This window comes from Anastrepha obliqua, chromosome 1 (genome assembly GCF_027943255.1).
Source record: "Anastrepha obliqua isolate idAnaObli1 chromosome 1, idAnaObli1_1.0, whole genome shotgun sequence".
NCBI classification, from domain to species: domain Eukaryota; kingdom Metazoa; phylum Arthropoda; class Insecta; order Diptera; family Tephritidae; genus Anastrepha; species Anastrepha obliqua.
In genome coordinates, this window is record NC_072892.1 from 74,712,126 (window position 1) to 74,738,297 (window position 26,172).

The 26,172-nt window shown below is 36.6% G+C and overlaps 1 protein-coding gene across 1 annotated transcript in view; it reads left to right on the forward strand.

Moving 5' to 3' along the window:
- Positions 1 to 14,177, forward strand: part of LOC129235386 (homeobox protein Hox-B7-A) — a 38,092-nt gene extending 23,915 nt beyond the window's left edge. The window contains exon 2 of the mRNA XM_054869203.1: positions 13,699 to 14,177. Within this exon, the coding sequence (XP_054725178.1) occupies positions 13,699 to 14,177 (479 nt within the window). The remainder of the gene's footprint in view (positions 1 to 13,698) is intronic.
- The last annotated feature ends 11,995 nt before the right edge of the window (positions 14,178 to 26,172 follow it).

Consider the following 26,172-nt stretch of genomic DNA (forward strand, 5'->3'; position numbering starts at 1 on the left):
GCCTGCCAAAGTGTGAGTGTTTGAACTCTATTATCGGAGAAGTATGGTACTGGGATTCCTGTGTTTTTTGCCTCCCATCTCCGTTTACGCTCTTGTGCTAGAATATCTATAGGGATGCTTCCGCTGATAACTAACACCGCTGCTTCAGATACTGTTCTGTATGACGAAGCCACTCTGAGAGCGCAGGTGCGTTGCACAGATTGCAGAATTTTCCGCCGGCATTGCACCTTAAGCGAATCTGCCCATATTTCGCATCCGTATAAGAGAATCGAGTTCGTCGTGTCCATTAAAAGTTTGCGCTTGTTCTGCGTTGGACCTCCAAGGTTTGCCATGAGCTTACTTAACATGCCGCTTACCTTGGCAGCTCTTGTGGCAGCGTTAGCCTTGTGTCTAATTGCACTCCTAGGTACTTGACCACTCTTTTTGTGGATAAAGTGGCATCAAGTACTTGTATGTCTACTTCTAATGGGATACGTCTGTTCGTTAGAAGGATTAGCTCTGTTTTCTCTGTGGCCAGCTTTAATCCATGGTCTTCTAGCCATGTCTGGACTCGGATCATCACCTGATTTAACTTTCTTTTGGCTTCGTCGGTGTTTCGGGCGATTATTACAGCTGCAATGTCATCTGCGTATCCCACTAAATGCACATCCTCAGGCATCTCTATTCGAAGGATTTTATCGTAGCTTATATTCCAGAGTTCAGGTCCAAGTATTGATCCTTGAGCCGCATCTGCTGTTATTTGTTTAGTCTTACATCCTTCTCGCTTATCGTATAAGAGCACGCAATTGCTGAGATAGCTACGAATAATCTTCAATAGATTATTCGGGATCTTGAATGTTACCTTTAAGGCTTCAATTACGTCGTCCCAGCTTAAACTGTTGAAAGCATTTCTAATATCCAGTGTGGCTAGTAATACTAAGCGTTTGGAGTATCGATTACCTGCCTGGTCATGTTCTACGCTAGTTATTACATCTTGGATGGCTCCTAAGGTGGATCTGCCACTTCTAAAACCATGCTGCCTGTCGGAGAGGCCGCCACTGTTCTCTACGGCTTCGCTAAGCCTATGCTTTATCAGTTTCTCAAAGAGTTTTCCTGCGCTATCCAGCATACATAACGGTCTATAAGCGGACGCTAATGTTGGGTCTCCCTTCCCCTTACTGATTAGTACCAGTTTTTGTTTTTTCCATTTTTCGGGAAAAATTCCTTCTTTTAGGCATGCGTTGTACATGTTTAGCATCAAAAGAGGGCATTTAATTGCCAATAGTTTCAATATTTCTGCAACTATGCCATCAGGTCCTGGCGCTTTGTTGCATTTCATTGCTTTTGCAGCATCCATTAGTTCTTCTTCTGTGAATGGGACAGGTTCCGTTGCTTCATGCTCGAGTTCTTCCCTCTCAGCACAGTGTGTTGGGAAGAGTGTGTCGACTATTTTGCTTACCACCTCGGTTTCCATATCAGCAGCAGGGGATTTGGCTCCTAGCTTTTTCATAACGACTTTGTAGCCCAACCCCCATGGGCTATTGTTTAGATCGTTTCGTAGCTCTTCCAATTTGTCTTTTTTGCTTTGGCTTATGGCTTTCCTCAATTTTTTTCTGCTCTTTTTATATTCTTCGGATTCCGGTACCGCCGGGCTCAATCTTCTGGCTCTAGTATACTTTCTACGCTTATGGATGCACATATCTCTAAGTTCTGCGATCTCATGTGTTCACCAGTATACAGCATTTATTTTTTTTTTTGTTCTTATCTATTTTAGGCATAAATGCGTTGCAACCTATCGTAATGCATTGCATTGTGGTCTTGACTAGTGTTTTTGCTGTACTATTCGTACAGATCGTCGTTTTATTTTCGTCAATAGTTGCAGTGATGTGTTTAATATCTGTGAGGACCCTGGTAGTTGATCTGTTGAAACTAAGCAGATATTTTTTCCTTTTACGATTCAGTTTTGGCCAGAGCGTTTTGTAGACCCATGGAGTTAGTAGTCAGAGAGCACCTTCTATTGGTTTGCGCGATTAGTCTCAAGTCATTCGTAGTTTTTTTGAGGAACGATTATGCCTTCTACCACTCGCTGACGGCCAAGCTCAGAGCCTTTCCTTGCACACTCATTACGCCAAGATACTTGGCTTCATTCGATAAGGTTAGTGTTTCTCCATCTATAAACGGTAACTGAAATATCGGTAACTTATATCATCTAGTGAACAGTACTAGTTCGGTCTTGGCTGGGCTAACCCTAGACCGTTTCAAGTCGGTCACTTAGAGAGTTCCCTTAACGCAGATAGTCGAGAAAAACTTCCGTGTCATCAGGATGCCTACATCGTCCGCATAAGCTACTATCTTGATCCTAATAAGCAATTCATTCAATACTAGGTTGTACAGTAACGGCGAGAAGTGTTTTCCCTAAACTAGTGATAACTAAGTTCGAGGTGATTATTCTGTTAAATAGCATATTGTCTCAAATAATCGAATAATCTTCTCGTTCATACCTATGTTCGTAAACGCTGAATTTATCGATTTCACATCAACATTGTTGAACGCTCCTTCGATATCCAGAAAATCCGCCATAGAGAAGAGTTTAAGAGATTGTTCTTATTGTTCCAACAACTTCGAGTAGTGCTGTTTCTACAGATTTACCTTTCTGGTAAGCATGTTGTGCATTGCTGAAATTCTCGGTATTAAGAGTGCTCTTGTTATGTAGATCAATCAGTATTTCTAATGTTTTGAGTAAAAATGAATTTGGTCCGAAATCTTTCGCAGTATCATGGCCCAACTTCTGCGGCTGTGGTTTCATTGCTGCTCTTATCTGCTTCTACGTGTAGGACCACTTTAAGATGCTCCATCCCGTATCTCAATTGACTGTGCACGTCTTTGCAGATTTGCTCCAACCGTTGGCTAGCCATAAATGTTTCCCTTTTCCCTTATCCCTTGCACGGTCTCTCACTATGGTCCAATCTTCGGGATGCACCTCTTCGTTTTAATCTTTTATCAGTAATAGTGTAGTTTCATCCGCCATTAAAGGAAGTGGGAATAAATCTCATTGTTTTTTCTTGCTCTAGTGGCCATTTATCGGTGATTTTACTTTCCGGCTTAACACAGTCAAAAATGGCCACATGTAGACCCGACGACGAGTTTAGGCTAGAAGATAGCTGATTATCTTCGAATCTTTGGCGCTTTGACGATGTGCCTGCTATTTTCCTTGCAAAAGCTACTGCTTTTGGAGTCGAAGGTCTCTAGTTGAGGGTAGTCTCTGTTTCCAAAGGTTTTGTTCCGACTGAGGCCTTCTACTTTGAAGACTTTTCCAGCCTTTTCATACTCGTTCGTCTTTTTTTGGTCGACTTACTTGGGAGCTTCGCGTTCAACTACCGTCGTATTTAAAGCATGCTGCTTCTCATACTTCCGCTTCTTCATCAGCATCTTGTGTGGGCTTGCTCAACTTGTCAAAAAACTGGGCAGAGCTTTTGTAACCCGATTTTATCTTTTACCGGGTTCTGCCCACCATAGGCTACCTTTGGGCGTCATCCCATCTATTAAAACAAAAAATTATATGCGAATACTCATCTCGTCTTTTAAACCAGTCCCACATCCAAATTGAACGAATTTTTTTTCGTCTTCCTCTCCTCCCTTCATTTCACGCACAAATAAATATCATACATAGCAATAATTTCTTCCCGCATTCCATGTTCATTCAGCAATGAACAACGGGAAACTAAAATCGTCAACAGATCACTGCGTGTGTGGTGCAATGAGTTTCAACCGATTGTTTCGATTTTCTTCCCGTCTGTGGCTTGCTTAACACATGAATAATCACCAAAACCAACAATAATGGCAATCGCCGATAGTGTGACCAGATGATAATAAAAAGTAAAGCTAAATAGAATGGAGTGAATTATTGAACCAGTTGTTAAAAAATTATATTTAACATAATTATAAACATGATCTCTTAATTATAAGAGGCTAGAAAAATGTTAAGAAGAAAGAATTAAAACTCCGAGGCTAAAAAACAAATACAAAAACTAAAACAAGTTAGGAAAATGGTAATCTGGTCACTAGTATGCGAATAGTTGAGTTTTATCAGTATTTGCGCTGAGTTTGTTTTGTTGCATACGAAACACCCCCCACAGACTTGATGGGACAAAGTCGATCGCCCGTCATACCCTCGCCAAAAATTGGTTCAAATTGTCATCATTGCTTTACGGTATTCCATTTACATATGTATGTCTGTTGAACCTGCATTATTCTCGAGTTTCTCCAATCGCTTTACATGGATCTGCTTTGAATTCAAGAAACTCAGCTAATTTGCTGACGTAACGAGATAGCGGTTTGTTTAAAAAATAACATAAAATTATTCGCGGAATATAACGGAACTATATTTATATTTTCTTTGATATATTGTGCATTCAACAAGTGATTTTAACAACGGATAGAAGCACGTGTTGTTAAAAAATAAAATGGAATCTTCGAACGCGTATAAGAGGCATATTTTGTATTTTTTTATAAAAGTGGTAAAAATGCAACAACAGCTGCTGCAGAAATAAACAGTGTTCACGGAGAGGATACCGTGAATGTAAGGACTGCGCAAAAGTGGTTTTCAGAATTGTGAAGTGGTGACTGCGACGTGGAGGATGCCCCACGCGCTGATCCCTAGCACTTTAAGCATCCTGCTTCTATCGTACTGAGGTGATTTTGAAATAGCACGCGATAAGATAGAACTCCATCTGTCTAGCCATTTTTTAAGAAATAAATTTGCAGTTTCCCTTCACTGATTGCACTGATTTCTGAGATGAGGAGAACTGCACCGGTTCTGCCGACCCTTTCTGGCAAGCTCATCAGCAATTTCATTTCCCTCTATGTCCCTATGGCCTGGAATTCAGATAAGAGAAATGTTTCCTGCACATTCGAAACGTTTGACAGGAAGAGAGTTGCAACATGGCGACGACAGGGCCTTGATCGCAGCTTGACTATCGGAAAATATATTTATGTCTCCCTCCCAACAGCGATCGCTAAGCATGCTTTATAACGCCTTTTCCATTTTTGGATTCAGATCGCGTAACAAACTTCTTTATGGACTACTTTTTTCAATACGAGTTAATATTGCTTTTTCGCGTGAAAGTTTTTAGCTAATGCATTAATAGCAATTCACGCATTTAGTTTCAGAATATCCGCTTTTTATTTTATTGTAAACATCGTAAATTTTCTATTTGTCATTATGAGACCACACCATGCAAAAGTTAACGGAAAACTGTAATTTCGTCAGCAAACGAATTAGACAATACTTCCCCTAAATTCATTCAGCTGATTCAATTAAAAAAATGTCACTACCAGAATGACATCGACACGGTACTTCCCCGAGCTTTATTCTCGAAAATACAACGTAAAAAGAGCAAAAGAGAAACACAAAACCAAAAATATTGCAAGTGTCAAGGTAAAAATTTTCTAATGTTGCAAGTACTGAGTACGCAATTGAGAAAAATTGTGTCGCAAGTATCGAGGTGTGCAAGAATCGAGCTTCTACTGTATGTGTATATTTTTGTATGCACTTTATGAATCTTTTACGATTTAAAAAATTTTGAGCGATTTCTATAATAATTATTATTAAAAATCACATTTGAATATTTAGCTAATGACTCAGAAAATGTAATCGACTCATATTTTTAATTATATGTTTTCGCTCTGAAATAATGATAATATTTTGAGTTTTATACTTTCCAACACAAATAATGTTAATTTTTTCAGTTTAAACGTCATATCTCACGTCACCTCACCTCACCACAACTAATCTTACCTCATGTCAATTCCGCTCAGCGAGGTAAATCATACACGTATTTATTTTATTTTATCATGGGCGAATGTTTGTAAGCATAATACTTGTTCTTCACCGAATAATGAAATTTCGAATGTAAAAATATGGAATGTAAAAATCCAAATTTTTGCAAAACTCTATTAATGAAATTTAAAGTTATGCACCAAAAAAGGTTAACTTACATGTTTCCATTATTTCCAGTGTTGGAAAAAAACAACGCATTCATCCCTATCTGTGTTCGCTAGCAAGAGCCTTTCACAATACTCTAGCGGCATAAACACATTGACTGAACTCTCTTTTTCAGCGCTAAAACTCCCAATGGTAAGATTACCACTTCGACTAGCACTTTCTAATGGTCCTGTTACCTTGCCCATTACAAGCCCTCGGGACATAGAAAACATATAGGTTAAATTGGGGGTGACACACCATAACACCATAATCATACGGATGTTTGCTGCATTTAAATGTGCATATAACATATTTATATGTACCTACATACATAATAGGCGCTCACATCCTACGTTGACTGTTTGGCGGAACCCTCCTCCCTTTTGTGTGGTGCCACAAATGGGGTGGGCCCACAGTTCCCTGCAGCCTCCGAAAGGTGGATGGTTTTCTATGAGGACCTTTTTTCATGGCAGAAATAAACTTGGATGTTTGCCATTGCCTGTCGAGGGGCGACAGCTATTAGAAAAAATATTTTTTAGCATTTTAGTGTTTCGTGCGGGTTTCGAACCAAATGGTAGTGTTATTTATAAATGTAGTCATTTATTTGTTCATTACAGATTCTATTCAGAAAAACAAGAGTATTATTATAATAATATTGAGCACACTTTTTAATCACCATCAGCTTCCAAACTTTTGGCGACTTCAATCCAAGCGCGCCTTGGCCGGGTTCTTATAATTTGTATAAGTTTTGTCATAAAAATACGAAGAGCTTCGCATCAATTAATCAACTTTTCGTTTTCCATTACTATTAATGTTTTAAAACTATTTAAAAGTAAAGTGGTAAATATAAACCATTAAAATGAAAATAAGCGCAGGTGAAACTTCTGCGAAACAAAGTGAAGTAATACCAAAAATAAAATCGCAATAAATGCAGCAATAAGCTGCGAGTATTTATGCTTACGACAAAAACGAAAATTCTATTGATATCTATGGTTACGGTTATGGATATGCCATTATGGTATGAAACCACTAATCGAGTACATATCAATCATGATCCAAAATAGTAACAAATCAAGAAGAGGTTTTGGGTTGAAATTAAATAATGATATTGGAAATAGCGATCGCGAGGGATATGTAGGTTAATATAAAGAACCGATATATAAAACACTTATTAACACTGCCGCGCCCGACGGTGCAACCTTATCCTTCCTTAATTGCCTCTTATATATGTACATCATTAAAAGCGTTGTCCTAAAAATCCTGCAGCAAATGTAAATAATTTGTAGACATCGCATATAAGATTTTAATATGCATATTTATAAATTCTTGTTTGTAAGTTGTTTTAATATTAATAGTTGTTGACAAGAGTGATGCATTTATTATATTCAACTCAGAAGTATAATATATTATTTTACATACATAGGTGTAGAGAAACTGCTCTCTCTCTCTCTCTCATTATGTTATACTTACCATTTCTAGATGTTTGCTCATTATCATAATAAATCCGTTGTTGGCTTCCTCTTCAGTCTGTTAAAGGAGATCGGATGAAGAGTTATTTCTGCAATTAAAGATGCAATTGGAGTCTTATATTGTCTGATGTGGCAAGCTTTTATATTTCTTCAGCTGCATTTATAATGTAATATGGTGCGTTTGTACCATTCTTAGGGTTTTTGACCGGAAACATTGAGAAGTAATAACATGGAGTCACAATCACTCAATTTTTGGCAAACAGTCATATTGATGCGGTAAGTCGGGTGAAAAGAAGAGGAAGGGCGAACCGTTGTAACGAGTTCGAGGCGCGAGAAACAATGTCTTGCTCGCATACACAAAAAAAATCGACACGAAGTACATGCGAATGCGTCGATTTGTCTCCGCCTAAGCACTGAACAAGCGTGTGGTAAACGTGCATATGTATATACAGATGTGCATACATACATATATTCATGCATACATTTGTATGTACGCACAAATGTAGCATATTCGATGCTATGGCAAAATTTGGCTTGCCGTTGATTTTCTATATAAAATATTGTAGTTATTTTATTTAAATATTTATGTTGCATGAAAGTAGATAATTCTATAACTACCATACACTACCATTAGACATCCTATACTCCAATTAGAAGTTAGAGGATCTTATATATCAAGAGATTAAAGATTTGACTTAATATTGCCTTATATACATACATACATGTGCATACATATTTGTATTTATCTATAAAGGTTAATAAAAATATATGCGCTTTATTTATTATTTATACAATGAAATTTGCCGTCCCCCAATCAGTATTCCAAATTTTGTACTTATAAAAACAAAATACCGCCTTATTTCAAGTGCGCGCAAAAGCATACACTATTCATGTAAGTAAAACCGCCGTTAGCTTAAAACAAGTTTATACCTTCGACATTTCATACTATTTTTTCCTTTTTGTTCTCTTATGTAAACAGAAGACGGGCAGTATATTTGAGTGAAATGGCAGCCCATATACAAAATAATTTTAGTTCGAGATTTTGACTACATTATTACTTACTCAACGTTGGAATCTTTGTGGTTTTTCGTTAGTATTTTTGGTGGAGCTAGCTGCAGTGCCACATAGTTGTAGTTTTAACATGCCTGAGTAGAGTAAGTAGCCAGTATAGATTTGGAGTTTGAGTCCAAGTGCCTTACGTTTAATGAAAATATGTGGTTTCCGTGTAAGCTTGCATGTCTTGCTGTTACAGAGATATTTCGTAACATTATTTTGGGGTACGATTACATTATTGAGTTCCACGGGAGGGCAAATGCTTCGATTGAGTGTAAAAGTTACTTCAACTGATTTTGTCTCATCCGATTTCATTCCCCAATCCTTTAACCATTGAGTTAAATAATCAAGTCTTTTTTGGAGTTTAAGTGAAGCCTTCTGGGCGTTAGAGTCAACTGCGAGACCAGCGGTGTCATTTGCAAAAGTCCCGATGATACTGGTAAATCGTGGGTGGAGAGCAAGTATAGGATAGGGCCCATTATACTGCCCTGGGGTACTCCAGCTAAAGTTTCACAGAGTTCAGAGTGTTCTGCGTTTTGCTTAACAAAGAAATGCCGGTATTTGAAGTGGACTTGATAAAAGTGTAATGTGTATGTGTATTTATATAGTGTATTTTATTTTGCATAGCAATGCGACGTACCAAACGCGTTCAAAGGCTTGGAATATGTCGAGAAATGCGGCTGTGCAATACTTTTTCTGCACAAAAGCTTTGTGAATACTAGTTACGAGTCTGTGTACCTATTCGATGGTACCGTGCGTCTTTCTAAAGCCGAATTATTGATTTGGGATTAATTTTCGGGTCTCAATTTTGAGGGTGCAAAAACTCGAGATAAGGGGCGAGGAAATGTGTGAACTTTTTCGAGATCCGATTTAGCCCATTTATTATTTTCCATTTTAATGGCTGATTGCGTTAAAGGGAGTAATTAGTGGCAGGGATTACATCGAGATTGGAGTTGTGTGTTGTGTTCTTTTTTGAAAATATTTTTGAGCTCTTGGATGAGTAAGTTTAATGTTCTACTACTTGGTCTTAATGGTCTTATGGTCTACTTCCTTGCCATGTTTTTCCTGTCTGTCGTTTTTCTTTTAATTTCTCTTTAACCACCAAAAATACTTGTGTGTGTTGAGGCTTGGTGAGGGAGGGTGTTGAGTTTCGTGCCGCCTGCTGCAGGGAATTATTGAAGTGCTCGACAGCATTTATATCATCTTCATTACACTTGAGTGGGTACTTCAGATTAATTGTTGAGGTTTGAAAGTAAAACCAACCAGTGGGAAAATGAGTAAACTGATTTTTTATTTAGAGCGATCATTACGGGAGAGTGATGGAGGATAGTTCATAACGTGATTTGCAGGCTATGTCACTGGCTGGAATGCCTTTTGCTACGCAAAAGTTGTTGAGATCGGGGTATTTATTTGTGTTAGTTGGCCAATATGTTGGGGAGTCTGAGGAGGCCGTGGTGAGGTTCAGTTTGGTTATAGCTGCTAAGAGTTGGCGACCTTTTGAGGTAAAGAATCGGGATCCCCATTAAGTGTGTTTTGCATTGTAGTCTTCTCCAGCTAAAAACTTATGTTCAAGGGTTTTGAAGAATTTTTCATACTCTTCTGCCTTGATAATATATTTGGGTGGGCCGTATACTGATGAGACTGTGAGTGGGCCTTTCGACTTTTCTACAACAATTTTGTGGCTTGAATTACTTCCATACAGCAAGAATTAATGCTGTAATACCTAATGTGGCTTTTAATGAGAATAGCAAAGCCAGCATGAGTTTTTTTTATCGGGGTGCATTGTGTGATATGGCTTATAATCGGAGTTCGGAAATAGCTTATATCTGTAAAATGAGTTTCGAATATTAAATTTTCTCTACCATTGTCCCATTGTAATTTTTTGATGCATTTATTGAATTGATTTTCTACTAAAATTTACATACTCTATAAAACAACTTGCTACCTATGATTTATTTGAATATATTTTATATTTATAGTCATCAATAAAGGTTAAGAAATACTTTTCTCCGCAATAACCCACAGTTCCCTATGGCCCGTTCAAGTCTGTATGTAGCAACCCTAAGATTTCTGTTGCTCGTGTTTTCTTATTTTCAAACGGTGCATTAGCCATTTTACTTTGTATACAATTTGCGGATTTCGTATCGTTATTTTCTAATTTATCATTTCATTTTGTCTTTTTCATTTCAACTTCCACCTGCAGCCTTTTCAAAATTAATAAAAAAATCTTCAACATTATCATCGTAGCTCTTTAATTTCACTTCGTCCAATTTATTTCTCTTTATTATTTGTAGTGCCTTGGATTTAGTGGAGTATATTTTCTCTTGTTTTTGCACCACTTCAACGGTTGTTATCAGAAACTGTACTTGTTAATATTGTTCTTGCCTTTAAATCAGTTTCTTAAGCCTTCCAGTCTTTCAATTTTCAATTTGTCTCTGATTGCAGCATCATCGCATTCTGTATATTCAAGTAAATTCATCAACCTGACTTTCCATCTACTGAAGTTTGTTCCATCAAAAATATTGTAGGAATATGAATGTCACCAATCTAGCCGTGATTTACCTCTTTCTTATTTTTTCGTCGATTTCTTTTGTCAAACTCAATATTATTTTCAAATTTTTCAGAACAACTTGTGTCACATAATTTTGCGTATCTTTGTCTGGTTTATTCATACATTCGCCATGTGCTAATTTATCGGTATACGTCACAATTTCACTTACATCACTTTGTGCTACTTTTTTAACTATTTTTTAATAGCCACTTTTTAATCACAATTTTTCTGTGGAATTTTCTTCATCTTTGATATTTTAAAGTATTTCTTCACTAATTTTTTTTAATCTTGGAACTTCTCTTTCTTATAATACGTTCACATATAAAGATCTCATTTTTCGTGCTTTTTGACATACAATCCTGTGTCATCGATAATTTTTATTACGAATGAAAGGAGAAACATCAAAATAAAAACTAAATGAAATGGACGCCGGCAAAGAAGAAGGTCTGTAAATATAATTCTAATAAAATTTTTTGTTAAAATTTCCAACTATGGATTCATTTTACAGAAAAAAGCGCGTGTCCATAAACGTTTTATCCTCTTAATACTTAGTATGAAATGTAATATAGAATTTCCCATGCGCATTGCTGCCATAATTTTTTGCAACTTCAGTAAACATCGTTTAGGGATTCCCTCCACCTGTTTATTATAAGCAGCCAATTGCGCAATTAAATCAGCGATTCCTTCTCCTTGTATTTTCGTCATATCTTTAATAATAATTAAACAAACCAAAAATACCGAAACATTCCACCAAAATAATTTATATGAAAACAAACCTTTCAAGCCTTGACAGCTGATGGTTAATTTTGCAAGTAATCTGCCATATGTGAACGGGTAGATTAATTTTGTGGATTTATTGGTAGTTAATGCATAAGTGAACGTACTTTTAGAACCTTGCTGTGATACCACGATGTCAAGAGTGATGCATTTATTATGTTCAATTGAGAAATATAATATATTATTTTACATACATAAATTTAGAGCAACTGCTCTCTCTCTCTCTCTCTAATTATGTTATGCACTTATGTTACAATATGAATGTACGAGTATAGTAACATATACCATATATTACAACAAAAGTAATATACTTAATAAAAATCGTTAATTGTGAACCTTTTTCTTATTAGCATCAGAATCCTCAGCACACAAAGGCCTTACTAAATGGGGTATGCCTATTCTCAAAGCCTAGAGTCTGCAGTATCTGAAAGGTTACCAGAAAGTGTAATACCGTTTAAACAGTTTTAAAATATTATCTTAATCGATCGCTAATTCATAGAATAAATAGAAATCTTTCGTCAAGAGATGGCAATGCATGGCTATCATGGTTTCAACGCCAGAAACAACAACATAATTCATAAGGCAGCCGATGTCAATAATAAAAAATTAAAGCTCTTCCATTCTTCAAATTTCATATTGTGTTCAAACATTAAAAAAGCCATGTAAACAGAATGCAGCAATTTAAAATATCTACTCATCTAAAAAACGAAAGGAAACTTATTTACTTAAAAATAGACTATCAGTCATCTTGCTAAATTGCTAAAAAATTCGTTACAAAAACATTTCTTTTAAGAAACATGTATTCTAGACACATATGGTAAGTATGGGTATTTGTGCAAATTACTGTGATATACTGCCAGCCTTACCCCCTCAAACGCCTCAATAGAAAATTTCGTTGACCAAAAAGTAACGCTTCGCGTGACTTGAAAATCAAGGGAACCATGCTCCAATGAAAGAAGTTCCTAAAACGTAGTTAGCTTAAAAATTAATTTTCATTTCCAGATCAGCTTCTTATTTTAATTTTCTCATTCATATCAATCATAGTTGAATTTTTTTTATCAATATCGTCGTTATATATATTATCTCTGTTTCTTATCTACACTTTGTTGATTTTGTTAGTTATTGCGTAATACCGATAGCAATTATGGTTGTAATTGGCCTTATATTGCGTGTATTCCCTTAATGGTACTTGCAATTTTTGCAATGGCGGCGCACGAAAAATACTATCGCCAACGCGTAAGGGAGAGCAAGAGGGTAATAGAGTAACCTGAAAAGAAAAGCGCATGATTTGCGCTTAGCGTAAATGAGATAGAATGCTTGAGATTTTATATTGCCTATATGTACATAACGATGCATAACCAATCAAGTTGCAGGAACAGTGCAAGGTTAACTGTAGGGTGCTTCGAATGAAAAGGTATTAAAATCGAGTTTATGTTATGTTAGAAACATTTTCTTCATTCTATTTTTATTTCTCTATATTTTATTTCACTTAATTTTCAATTTAATTTAGCTTAATGCAAAAATTTGTTACTCTTTAATCAAGATATTTAGAAAACTTCTGTGCATGCGGCGTTATAGTATTTTAGTATGAAGTGTAAATTTGAAGTCGCTCAACAATCGCGCTCATTAAAACAAAAATTGTTTGCATACGATGTGAACCCTTCGTTCCATATAAAGCGCATGTTCTATCATTTGATCTTACGGAATAGTAGTCACGTACAAACCCATTCCGCAACAGCGTCCGCCTATACTATACTTTATATTGTATTATATTTCATTTACTAATAATTTACCTGCACTACTGTTTTCTTACTTTAATGCAATTCATCGTCGATTTCTTATCAATAATACAATAAAGTATTTTCTTTTTTGCCGTTCTCTTACAGGCTTCTCAGGTAATGCCGCTGCCACTGCACTCTATTGTAATGCTACCTATCCCGGGTTTTATCTGCCCAACTTTGGGGCTAAACGCAAAGGCGGTCAAATTCGTTTCACTTCTCAGCAGACAAAAAACCTTGAGAATCGTTTTGCCAGCTCAAAGTACCTATCACCTGAAGAACGTCGTCATCTGGCCCTTCAACTCAAACTATCCGATCGTCAGGTGAAGACTTGGTTTCAAAATCGCCGCGCTAAATGGCGTCGTTCCAATCAAACCAAACGTGAAGCACCCGCACATATGTTGGGTCAAGCTTTAAGTGGCGTTGCTAGTGGTACTCTCGGAAGCAGCAGTTCGAGTTGTACCGTGCCGCATAGTAGTAGTAATGGTAATGGATATGGTCATAATGATAGCAGCCGGAGCTTGTTGTCAGAAGAAGAGGATGATGATATTGATGATGTGGAAGGAAGTGATGACGAAAAAGAATAATGTAAAAAGGAAAACATATACATATATATAGGCATATATTATATATAAATAAGGGGCGGGAAAATTGGTAAAGGATTTGCGCTATTTTATATTTAAAACTATTACACTTAAGTGCTATTAATTTGTACATTTATCTTAAAATTATAACGTGAAATCTGTGTTTAAGTGTCTAGTATAATTTCAGGTTAAAAAGATAAGTTAAAGAAAATTCTTAAAACTACATAAGTTCTGTTTTTTTAATTCCTTTTCATGCGTTAAAGAGGTGAGGTGCGTTGATTCCCTTTTCACAGTTCTTTCCAAGATGTGAGTATAGCGAATCCGGTAGTTGTCAGATTTGACAAGTCTAATTCCTCATTACACTATGTAACAAAAATAAAAAATTTCTCAGTCCTTGGGATGTAATTGTTATTTCCTAGTCTGTTATGTCTTAAAAGTATGGAAACCACCTAATATTCCTCGGAAACTTTGCTTTTGTCACCAGGACAATGAGATTCATTAACATATGCTAAAATTATGAGAAAAACGTGTTTGAGTCTTTTACTACAGAGAAAATCATACAGAACAGCACATATAAATCAAAACTAGATTTTATTAAAACTTCAGAAAACCGAAAACTTAAAAGTAAATCAGAAGTGGGTGGTTTTTCGACATTTGCGTTTATACTGCGAGTCACTTTCTCTTATCAATCCCCAAATGTAATCTCCCATCATGTTCTCATTGTATTGTCCTTGGTATCGCCGCTCAAAGTCCATTATATCCTGATGGAAGCGCTCGCCTTGCTCCTCTGAATATGCTCCCATATTCTCCTTGAATTTGTCAAGATGTGCATCCAGAATATGGAGTTTGAGAGACATCCTGCAGCCCATTTTGCCGTAGTTCCCCACCAGACTTTCGACAAGCTCCACGTGGTTTGCGGCTTTGTGATTGCCTAGGAACCCCTGTACCACTGACACAAAACTCATCCAAGCAGCTTTCTCAACACGAGTGAGAGAGGAATTCCTCACACTCGAAGATTTTCTTTATTTGTGGTCCAACGAAGATACCGGCTGTAACTTTCGCCTCAGAGAGCTTAGGGAACAAGTCTTGTAGGTACTTGAACGCTGAAGAATTTTTGTCGAGAGCTTTGACGAATTGCTTTATAAGACCCAATTTGATGTGTAGTGGTGGCATCAGTACCTTCTGAGGGTCCACCAAGGGCTCTCACTTGACGTTGTTCCTCCCCACTGTGAATTCAGTTCGTTGTGGCCATTCACGCTTACTGTAGTGTGCACTGTCGTTCCTGCTGTCCCACAGGCAAAGAAAGCAAGGAAACTTGGTGTAACCGCCTTGCAGGCCCATTAAGAATGTCACTATTTTGAAATCTCCGATCACTTCCTAGCCATATTGCTCATACTTCAATGCGTTCAGCAATTTCTTGACATTGTTGTAGTTCTCTTTGAGAGATACTGAATGCGCCAGAGGAAGAGACGGATACTTGTTGCCATTGTGGAGCAACACGGCTTTGAGACTCTTGCATGAGCTGTCAATGAAGAGGCGCCACTCTTTTGGGTCTAAACCAATTCCGATTTTCTCGAACAGACAGGTCACGTCGTGGCAGAAGCAGAGCCCATCTTCGCTGATGAAGAAGTTGGAAAATAGTTCGTGACGCTTCCTCTGACATGAGACTTTAACACTAGGATCCAGCAAATTCCACTGCATCAGTCTGGACGTCAAAAGTTCAGCATTGGACTTGGTGAGACCAAGATCTCTGATCAAATCATTCATGTCCTTTTGGTTGGGATAGTATGGGTTTCTGTTATCAGCTAGTATATTAAATCCTTCACCTTCATTGTTTTCCTCACTCTTGGAATCAGGGCTCTTACAGGAAGACACCTGCTCTTTCTCTGGAGGAGTAGGAACGGGGAGGCCAGAGCTGTGTGGAACTGGAGCCATGGATGAAGGATGTCAGGATACATGATTGGACTTGCTTTTTTGCCAGTCCGACGTTTGGAAGGGTCCACCATGCAGAAAAAGCAGTTGCTTGAATGGTCAGTGGGTTCTCTCCAAACTCTTGGCACAGCAAACTTCATAGCTCTCTTTTCCCCTCTGTACCATCCTGCAAAAAAAAAAATTAGAAAAGAAAAGTACCGTCTAATAAAAAAGTTAATAGAAACATTTATTTTAGCCATAACAAAGCAATATGGTTTTAAAATGTCTTACCTTCCAAAGTCCTTTTGCAGTTTTCACAGGCGAAATGAGGTGCCCAGGATTTGTCTTGATCACCCACAGGCATGCCGAAATAAGCATTGTAAGCTTCGCACATTTTAAAACATGTTTCCCAGGAATACTTTTTCGCTCTTGTTTTGATAAAATATCCGCAGACATAACAAAATGCATCTGCAGGATACTTGCAGCCTCGTGAAGCCATGTTTGAACGAAATTATCTGTAATAAAATGAGAAACAACTCTCAATAAACCACAACAAATCTCTAATATAGTGTGTACTGCATCTAGGGTTTAACCAATGTTTGTAAAATAGTTTTCAAATGCATTCTTTAATTGGTATGCTTTATTGAACATGTACATACAATATATGTATAAGTATAGGCGATAACGTATTTTTCAAAAAAGCGCTGCCATGGTCACAAAAGCAAAGTTATCTTGGGACAATAGATGTTTTCTATACTTTTGGGACCTAACTGACTAGGAAATAACAATTACAACCCATGGACAAAAATCTTGTTACATAGTGTTATCAACCAACTGATTGGAACTTATCAGTGTGGCGCAGAATCTTGTACGATCTTTGCACATTAGCCACTTCGAGTATCGTAGACGATGGAACAATGAGCTGATGACACATATTGGCCGAAGTTACCATGATACCTAAGCTTGATAAATCACCCAACGAAGTGCCCTTCTTACAGGCCAATATCTTTGTTACCAGTAATGTTGAATACAATACTGCGAGGGGCTCTCGTGATATCTTAATGATAGGTACTTTTGCATAAAACATGAAAATGTATATTCGTCTCTAAAAGCCGTAATATAAACGTAGACGAATACAGGGAAGCATTTCGTGTCCTCTGCTGTATCTCCTGTATACCCACGACCTACCAACAGCAAATCAGCAATTACCTGCAACATGCTTGCAGTCGATAACACTATCGAAAACGCAACGAATAAACACAAGAAGCTGTTAACGTTATTACTACATGAGCTAGCAAATAGACAATAAATTAAAAAACGAGCAGAGCTTGACTTATAATGAAATAAGCTATATTATCTCATTGGTAAGCGCTCAAGATTTTTACTTATTTTCAAACAAACGCTAGATGGACGCCCTAGTCAATCCATCACCTCTATCCAACGCTTGCAAAACAAAATCCTGAGCATATGAAACGTACGTTACTATATAAAGAGTGGTTAAGTTTCAAGGGCCGGTATTGATTTTGAATAAAATACAATTTTTTTAGGAAATTATAGCCATTTCTCTTTATTATGATAATATTGGTATGACTCAATTATGTGTGGAGCAAAATATTGGCCAAATAGCCGCCGCGGCCTCGACGGCACACCTCCATCCGATGGTCCAAATTTTCGATGCCGCTTAGGCATAATTGAGGTTCTATGCCGTTAATGTGCCGAATCATCACATCCTTACGCTCTTGAATTGTTCCTGGCTTATCGACGTACACCTTTTCTTTCAAATAACCCCAAAGAAAGAAGTCCAACGGTGTCGTTGACGTTTAGGTGTGGTTCACATTCAACATCGGCCCTTGAAATTTAACCACCCCTTATCTTCATCATGATCTTGGCATACCAAGTGTGACTAAAGTAACGAAGCAATTTGCCTTAGCTCCCTAACGGCGACTAAAAATTCATGTCAACGATGCAGCATCCAGCTTACTTCGGCTAGATTCTTCTCGCAGACGATTGAAACGCACAACGGTAGCAGACCTTTTGCAGGGCGAATAGCGATTATATTATAATTAGAGCGACATGGACCTACGGTAAATCAAACCTACAAATTATACAGAGAAGTCAATAAAAAATGCTAAAACCAATCACAAACGTAAATTGGTACATAAGAAATGACGATATTCACCGCGGCCTCGGCATAAAGTACGTTCACATATGCAGTAATTAGCAATAAATCCAGAAAATTAATCTACCCGTTCACATATGGCAGATTACCTCCAAAATTGACAATCAGCTGTCAATACTGTTTTGAAAGGTTTTTCTTCCTAGAAATTGCTTTGGTGGAATATCTTGAAGTTCTGGATTTGTTTAATTATTATTAAAGATATGAAGTAAACGACGTTGACTGCGGTTTCAAAAAATTATGGCAGTAATACGCATTCGAAGTTCGATATTACATTTTATAATAAGAAATAAGAGGACACTCGTTTTATGGACACAAGCTTTTCCCTGTTACATGAATGTACCTAACAAAAATTTTATTACAATTATGTCTACAAACCTATTTTCTTTACCGGCGTCCATTTTATTTAATTTTTACTTTGACGTATGTATGTAAAAAAGTATGACAATAATATAGGATTATTTTACAATCTCAGATTTCGCGAGAGAAATTTTATATGGGTAATCTCGCTTTTTAATTACGGATTGGGATTTAAACACGAAAAAGTAGATAATCTCCTTATATGTGAACGTATTATTAGACACTGTCACTGAAACAGTAAAAAGAAACAGCAGTACGCATATCTTGCGACTACTAGAGCACAAAAACTATGAAATGAGACTGATACCGTAAATGGAACTTCAACCCAGAAGACTAAACGCAAAACACCCACAGAACTGGCTCGTACGGTAATATATGTATGTAAATAAAATTATAGAAAACTATGTTATGTTAATAAAATTATAACTAAAAACTACTAAAGAGTATTGTTCTCTTTCAAAGGGAAGGGATATTTTCATTGCAAACTCCAACACCAGTTACTTATTTTTAATATTAACAGATTGTAATGGCGGCCGCCATAGCCGAATGAGTTGGTGCGTGACTACCATTCGGATTTCAGAGAGAGAGCGTAGGTTCGAATTTCGGTGAAACACCAAAATGAAGAAAAAGTTATTTCTAATAGCGGTCGCCCCTCGGCAAGCAATGGCAAACCTTCGAATGTATTTCTGGCATGAAAAAGCTTCTCATAAAAAATGTATGCCGTTCGGAGTCGGCTTTAAACTGTAGGTCCCTCCATTTGTGGAACAACATCAAGACGCACGACACAAATAGGAGGAGGAGCTTGGCCAAACACCCAAAAAGGGAGTACGCGTATAGTTTGGCACATTATAATATATATATTTTTTAACTTCACTTAAAATATATACTCACACGCGTGTTTCTACTTATTTTTTTACTTATCAATATCATCACATTCCAATTTTAAACGAGAATATCAATTCATTGGAATTGACAACAGTATAGGGTTGCCGGACGTTTTCAAATAGAAATAAAAATATGAACAAAAATGAAGTATTTCAGTCCAGTGTTGTTGATGGAGATGGGGGTTATTGTGCCTCCTTACTGTACACACGCATATGACGTTTTAATTTTACCAAAGCTGTTCTATGCAAAAGTACTGTGGATGGCGTAGCCGGAGTTGGACTGATGAGCGTTATTTTTTTTTTTTTTTAAAGCGCGACCGAATGCCGCCCTTGCGTAAACAATTTCTAAGCAGAAATTCTACAAATTTGCAAAAACCCCTTCTCGTCGACGCTACTGCAAAATTCAATTTGATGTGTTTATATTTTCGAAAATGGTTCTCAATTCTAAACTAAAGCAAAAAATTATTGCACATTTACACACAACCTTCCAGTAAGCGTCTCTGCGCGAGCTTTGTCCTTATTTCAGGTGTCTGGCAACACCAACTTTTCGCTAAATTACACAACTTTAACAATAAATTACTTAAAAACTATAAGCTCCCGGGGGCGTTAAGATGGAGATAAACCCCTCTATCCCTCCTTTACAACTTTTTTTCGAATCGTGTTACATTATACTACAGTTTTGCCATAAACATTGAACATGTAGGTTCACGAGTATATTTTTTACGCCTTCCACTAAATATATGAGGTGTGTTCAAAAAGTATCGCGATTTTGTGTTTTTTCAAAAATTATTTATTTATTCATTAATATCTATTTTGTCCCCTTCAAAGTAGTCCCCATGAGATATTATGCACTTGTGGAAACGCCTTTTCCAATCTTCGAAGCACTTCAAAAAATCATTTTTTTATCTTGTTGAGCTCCTCCTTCGATGCCGTCTTTATCTCTACAATCGTAGCGTAGCGTTGTCCTTTCATGGGCCGCTTCAGTTTCGGGAACAAGAAAAAGGGGGCAGATCTGGGGAATACGGTGGCTATGGCATCATTAGTGTGTTGTTTTTGGCCAAAAAGTCGCACACAAGCAACGATACGTGAGCAGGGGCGTTATCGTGGTGCAAGAGCCAATTTTTGTTCTCCCACAAATCCGGGCGATTTGACGGAATGCTTCTCGCAAATTGCGCATAACTTGCAGGTAATATTCCTTAATGAACGTTTTACCCTGTGGCAAGAACTCATGATGCACAACGCCCCTGCAATCGAAGAAAACGGTAAGCAAAACTTGTACATTCGACCGAACTTGGCGCGCTTTTTTCGGTCTTGATTCGTGCGGCAGCTACCATTGAGATGATTGATTCGTCACCAGTTATGACCCTCTGGAGCAAATTTTGTCGTCGCGGACAGAGTCCAACATCTCATTAGCAATGTTCATGCGATGCTGCTTTTGGTGGAAATTGAGCAGTTTTGGTGCGAATTTTACGGCGACCGTCTCATGCCCAAATCATTGAAAAAAATCGAATGACACGAGCCAATCGATATGTCTAGGTCCTCAGCAACTTCTCTAACGGTGATTCGACAATTTCCCAATACCACTTTCTTCACTTCATCAATTTTTTCGTCTGTTGTTGAAGTGCTCGGGCGTCCGGCCCGCTTTTCGTCGTTCACAACTTCTCGGCCTTCTGAGAACATTGTGTACCACCGATAAACGTTGCTTTTGTCCTTTCGGAATGCATCCGCGCAGTTAATTTTGTTTTTCACACAAAATTTTATACAGGTTCTTTCATCCATCTTTTTGGATAGGTAAAAATCGAAGACGAGCCGAAACACGTGCAAGCAAAGCAGATGTCAAGAATTAACTGAACATTCAAAATGGCCGAACTCGTCGGCATGAGTGAGAGACATGAGTACCAACATATCGCCACAAAAAAATCGAAATTCGAATATACAGGGTTGGCCATATTAAACTGACCCATTGAGTAACCCTATAACTTTTTACTGTAATTTTAAATCTAAGGTTTACGTCAACAAGCCAAAGACACTAGGCGCATTTAAGGCCAATATCCGACGGGAAATAGCCGCCATATCGGCCGAGACGCTGGCCAAAACTATGGAAAACGCCGAAAAACGGGCACATTACGCTATACGAGCTAAGGGCGACCACTTGCGCGATATCATATTCAAAAAGTGATGTAAACGAATCTCCTTGAACTAAATTAAATGTTTTTCACAATGAAACACAAAAAAATGTTTCTTTTTCCATATTTTTTTAATAATCACATGGGTCAGTTTAATATGGCCAACCCTGTACGTAACCTGCGAAAATTAAAAATTCGTGATACTTCTTGAACACACCTCGTATAAGAAATTTCGTTCATTCAGAATTATTAAAAAGAGAACAACGTTAAAAAGTAATTTATAAAAATCATAACATCGAAATAATAAGGGGTATTAAATAAACAATTTTCTAAAACTTACCTGCAGAAGGCAAGAAAGAGAGCAACTTGCCAAACCATTGAGAAGTATCTGATACAGACCCCAAAATAGTTTTAAATTATTGTATTAGAATCTAGTAAAGCTGGTCGCGATAATGTGTAAAAACAACTGGAAACATTTTTACTTTGTGTTTGTGGGACAGAGCAAAAAACACACATGATGGGAGTATAATGGTTTAAAATTTATTATAAATAACGTTTTTTTATATAAATCTATTGTAAGCCTCTTATTATACCAAAGCTAAAACTTTTTAATAAATTAATTACAAATATCCCAACATACCTTAATAATTGGAGTGTATGTATGTAAGGTTGCCGCGGTTACAGAAACGCTGTTCTAAAAACCTATATGTGGAAAGGTTTAAAAGAATTTGTGCAAGTGACTGATCGGAATTTATGTACGACCTACATAGTATGTAAGTAAAAAAAGTAGTGATTACAAAATAATTCGTTCTTAATACTTAACTGAACATTTACCATCAGACAAACGATTTTAAGGAATAATAAGAGGGCAAAGCGTCAAAATGGAAATACTGTTGCCGACCATATAATTTGCATCAAAAGTTTAATTATTTTTCTTATTAATTTTTTTAAAGAAGTTAAGTTGATCCTGTTCATACTCGCATGCTGACTTTGATGTGAGGACATTCAATATCACCTGAGAAACGAGAACAGAGTGGGCACATCCATTTTAATGGCATCCGATTTTTTCTCGAATTGTGGTAATAATTTCATTTTAAGTTTTGCAATAATCAACAAATTACGAAAATTTTTTTATGTAAAGCGCAAATTTGTAAATCACTTAAACAAAATTTTTCATAAATAAGCATAAAATAACGGGAGAACAGAGAAGTGCCACATTCGTTCAACCAGAGAATGTTAATGCAATGAGAAGGTGCAAATGTTACTGTGAGCTTTTTTTAGTACGATTGAGATTTGAAAGATTTGTAGTAAGGAAATTCAGCACACCGAGTTTATAGACACCTCACTGACTTTTGCCCACACAAAAATTAGAAACACCACACATCTTTCACCTCAACACACAACACATTTCTCACCTCGACATTAAACCAATTAAATTTTTACAATTTTCGTATTTTTGAAATAATAAGCGAATACGTAAAATTTATTACATAATTTTTTTTTCAATTACATTAAAAAAAAAAGAATTAAAAAAAAAAAATTTATAAAAAAAAGTTTGCGCCGCGAATTGAAATCGAGTCTAACATGTGGCGAGGAAAAATAGGCGGTGCGTTTATTTCTTCGACTGCTTATTTTTTTACCATTTTGTTACTTTTGAAATGATAAGCGGATACATAAAATTTATTACAAATTTTTTTACAATTACATTAAAAAAAAATTTAAAAACGAAAAAAAAAAAAATTTGCGTTGAGAATTGATGGCGAGTCACGTGGGGAGGATAAATACGCAGTGCGTTTATTTCTGCGCCTGCATTGTGAACCAAGGATTTGTGATGTCTACGTAAATATGCATGCGCGCAACGCGAATAAGTTTTAATAAATTCTGAAAGTAATTCATGGCGTTTTTATTACATAATTACATACAGAGAACGTTAATGTATAGAGAAGTCTCAATGACAGGAACATATGGAATTTCGAGGGATAATCGTCTCGCGAAGACTAATCACCGCAGGCACATTTTTCAGCAAAAGGTAACAGTAAGGGGCTGAATTATGTAAATTTAGCGGCAGTCAATAAGAATTTGTTGGTGATTAGAAGCAAAGAATGTTAAGGTAGCTTTTTAATATGACCTGATGGCACAGCGCACATTCATGGCACAGCATTGTATGTACAGTAACCTTGAAATGTGTACAGGCACCTTCAAATACTCTGATTTCAGTGTAAGTTTCTAACTTTGCAGATATATGCATATGTTTTGTGCACTTTTTATCAATTCAAGAACTACATACGTAAAGTAATATACTAATTAACTATTTACCTGCTATCAGAGAACATAAAATAATTGTTTCGAAATTTACTTCTAGCATTCAAATGTCCGACACAGAACTTTTTTATAAGCTACTTATGTAATTTTCTGCAACTTGCTGTATGCTGACCCACAGCAGCTGCGGTTGTCGACCGGTTCTCCAGACTTTAACCGGTTTTTTCTGCCCAAAAACCTCGAACTTACTTTCATCGCTAAACAGGACATTATTTCAGAAACAAACAACCCGATTTTCGTATTTTTTTTTTGCATAATCAAGACTGTCGATATTAGCGGTTTTTTTCGTTGGAGAAAACCCATTTGCGTGCAACGCTCGACGTATTGTACTGGAACTTACGCTAGTATTTGATGCAGTTGAAACTTCTTGTGATATTTTGACCGCACTTTTAAAGGGATTTTTCTTCACATCACGCACTATAGACTTTACTTCAGTCTCATTTAAAATTTTTGGACAGCCAGCACCTGGGCGATTTTCTACTTTGCCGAACTTTTTGTATTTGTCAACTATTTTTTTTTTGTTGACAATAGAGCCAATGGTACGAAAGGTTTTACCTTCATTGCGAAGCTTTAGTACCAGTTCTTTAACATCAGTCGAAGTTTGTTTACCCATTATTAAAAAAAAATAAATAATAGAATTTAATTTACTGTAGACAAAAACTTTTCACTCTGCCGATTGCAACCAATTAAAATACAATATGAAAAAAGTTTCAATGCATCGAAAAAGGAAGTAAACAACCAAATATAATAGTATTTTTTACCGTACAACATCGCTAAAATGCTACTGATGTACGCTGTACACTTTATTTTGACGCGTAAAATATGCACTAAATTTTGTTTTTGTCTTACAACTTTTGTTGTTGTAATTTAGTTTTTTGTTGTTTTCTGGTAATTAGAAAAAGAATCAAATACTAATTTAAAAAACATGAAATTAAAATATATTGTTTTGTTATAAAAGGCTGAAATAAAATCCATATTATAACAAAATGCTTTTTACACTTTATTTTGACGCTCACAGTACATACATACATATAGTCAAGGTTATTTGGGCATTCATGCATATGTACTTATGAAAGGAGGATGCAGTTGTTGCCCTTGTGCATTATGGTTTTTCATATATAAATGTACATGCATAAATATGTAATTTGCCGTCGAATACATAAACTATAAATGGACATGCAATATAAAATAAGTGTTGATTTATCTTAAACCATTATTTTATTTGTGAATGCATATGCCTCCATTGACATGCACATATTGCATATTATTTATATTGTCATATGCCATCATTTATGTATTTACATATGTAGTATGTACGTTCATTTATGTAATTACGTAATAAAAACGCCATGTATTACTTTCGGAATTTATTAAAACTTATTTGCATCGCGCGCACGCATATGTACATAGACATCACAAAACCTTGGATCACAACGCAGTCGCAGAAGCAAACGCGCCTTTATCCCTTCCAAATGCATGACTTGACATCAATTCTCGGCGCCAATGTTTTTGTTTTTAAATTTTTTTTTTAATTTTTTTTTTTTAATTTTTTTTTTTTAATTTTTTTTTTTTAATTTTTTTTTTTTTAATTTTTTTTTTTTAATTTATTCTTTTTTAATGTAATCGAAAAAAAATTTGTGTAATAAATTTTACGTATTCACTTATTATTCCAATTTCATGAATGGCAACTTCATTTCGTGTTTTAAAGCATCAATCGTCTCTGCAACCATCCATAGCATTTGTCCTTAACGGCTCCCCACAAACAATAGTCCAACGGGCTTAAATCACAGCTCCGAGGCGGCAAATTGATATCGGAATTTCGGCTGATTATTCGGTTTTCAAAAACGATAGCCAAAAGTTCGAGTGTAACTTTGGCAGTGTGACAAGTTGCCCCATCCTGTTGAAACCAAATGTCGTCCATGTCATCCTCTTCAATTTTTGGAAATAACTCGTTGAGCATGTCACGGTAACGCTCGCCATTGACTGTAACCGCGGCTCCTCGCTCATTTTCGAAAAAAAAATGGCCCGATGATGCCGCCAGACCAAAAACCGCACCAAACAGTGACTCGTTGTGGATGCATTTGCTTCTCTACAGTAACGTGTGGATTTTCTGAGCCCCAAATCCGACAATTTTGCTTATTGACGTAGCCAGCGATGTGAAAATCAGAAAAGAAGAAGAAGACTCACCACTTTGGAAATAGATTTTCAATATTTCCCAATTT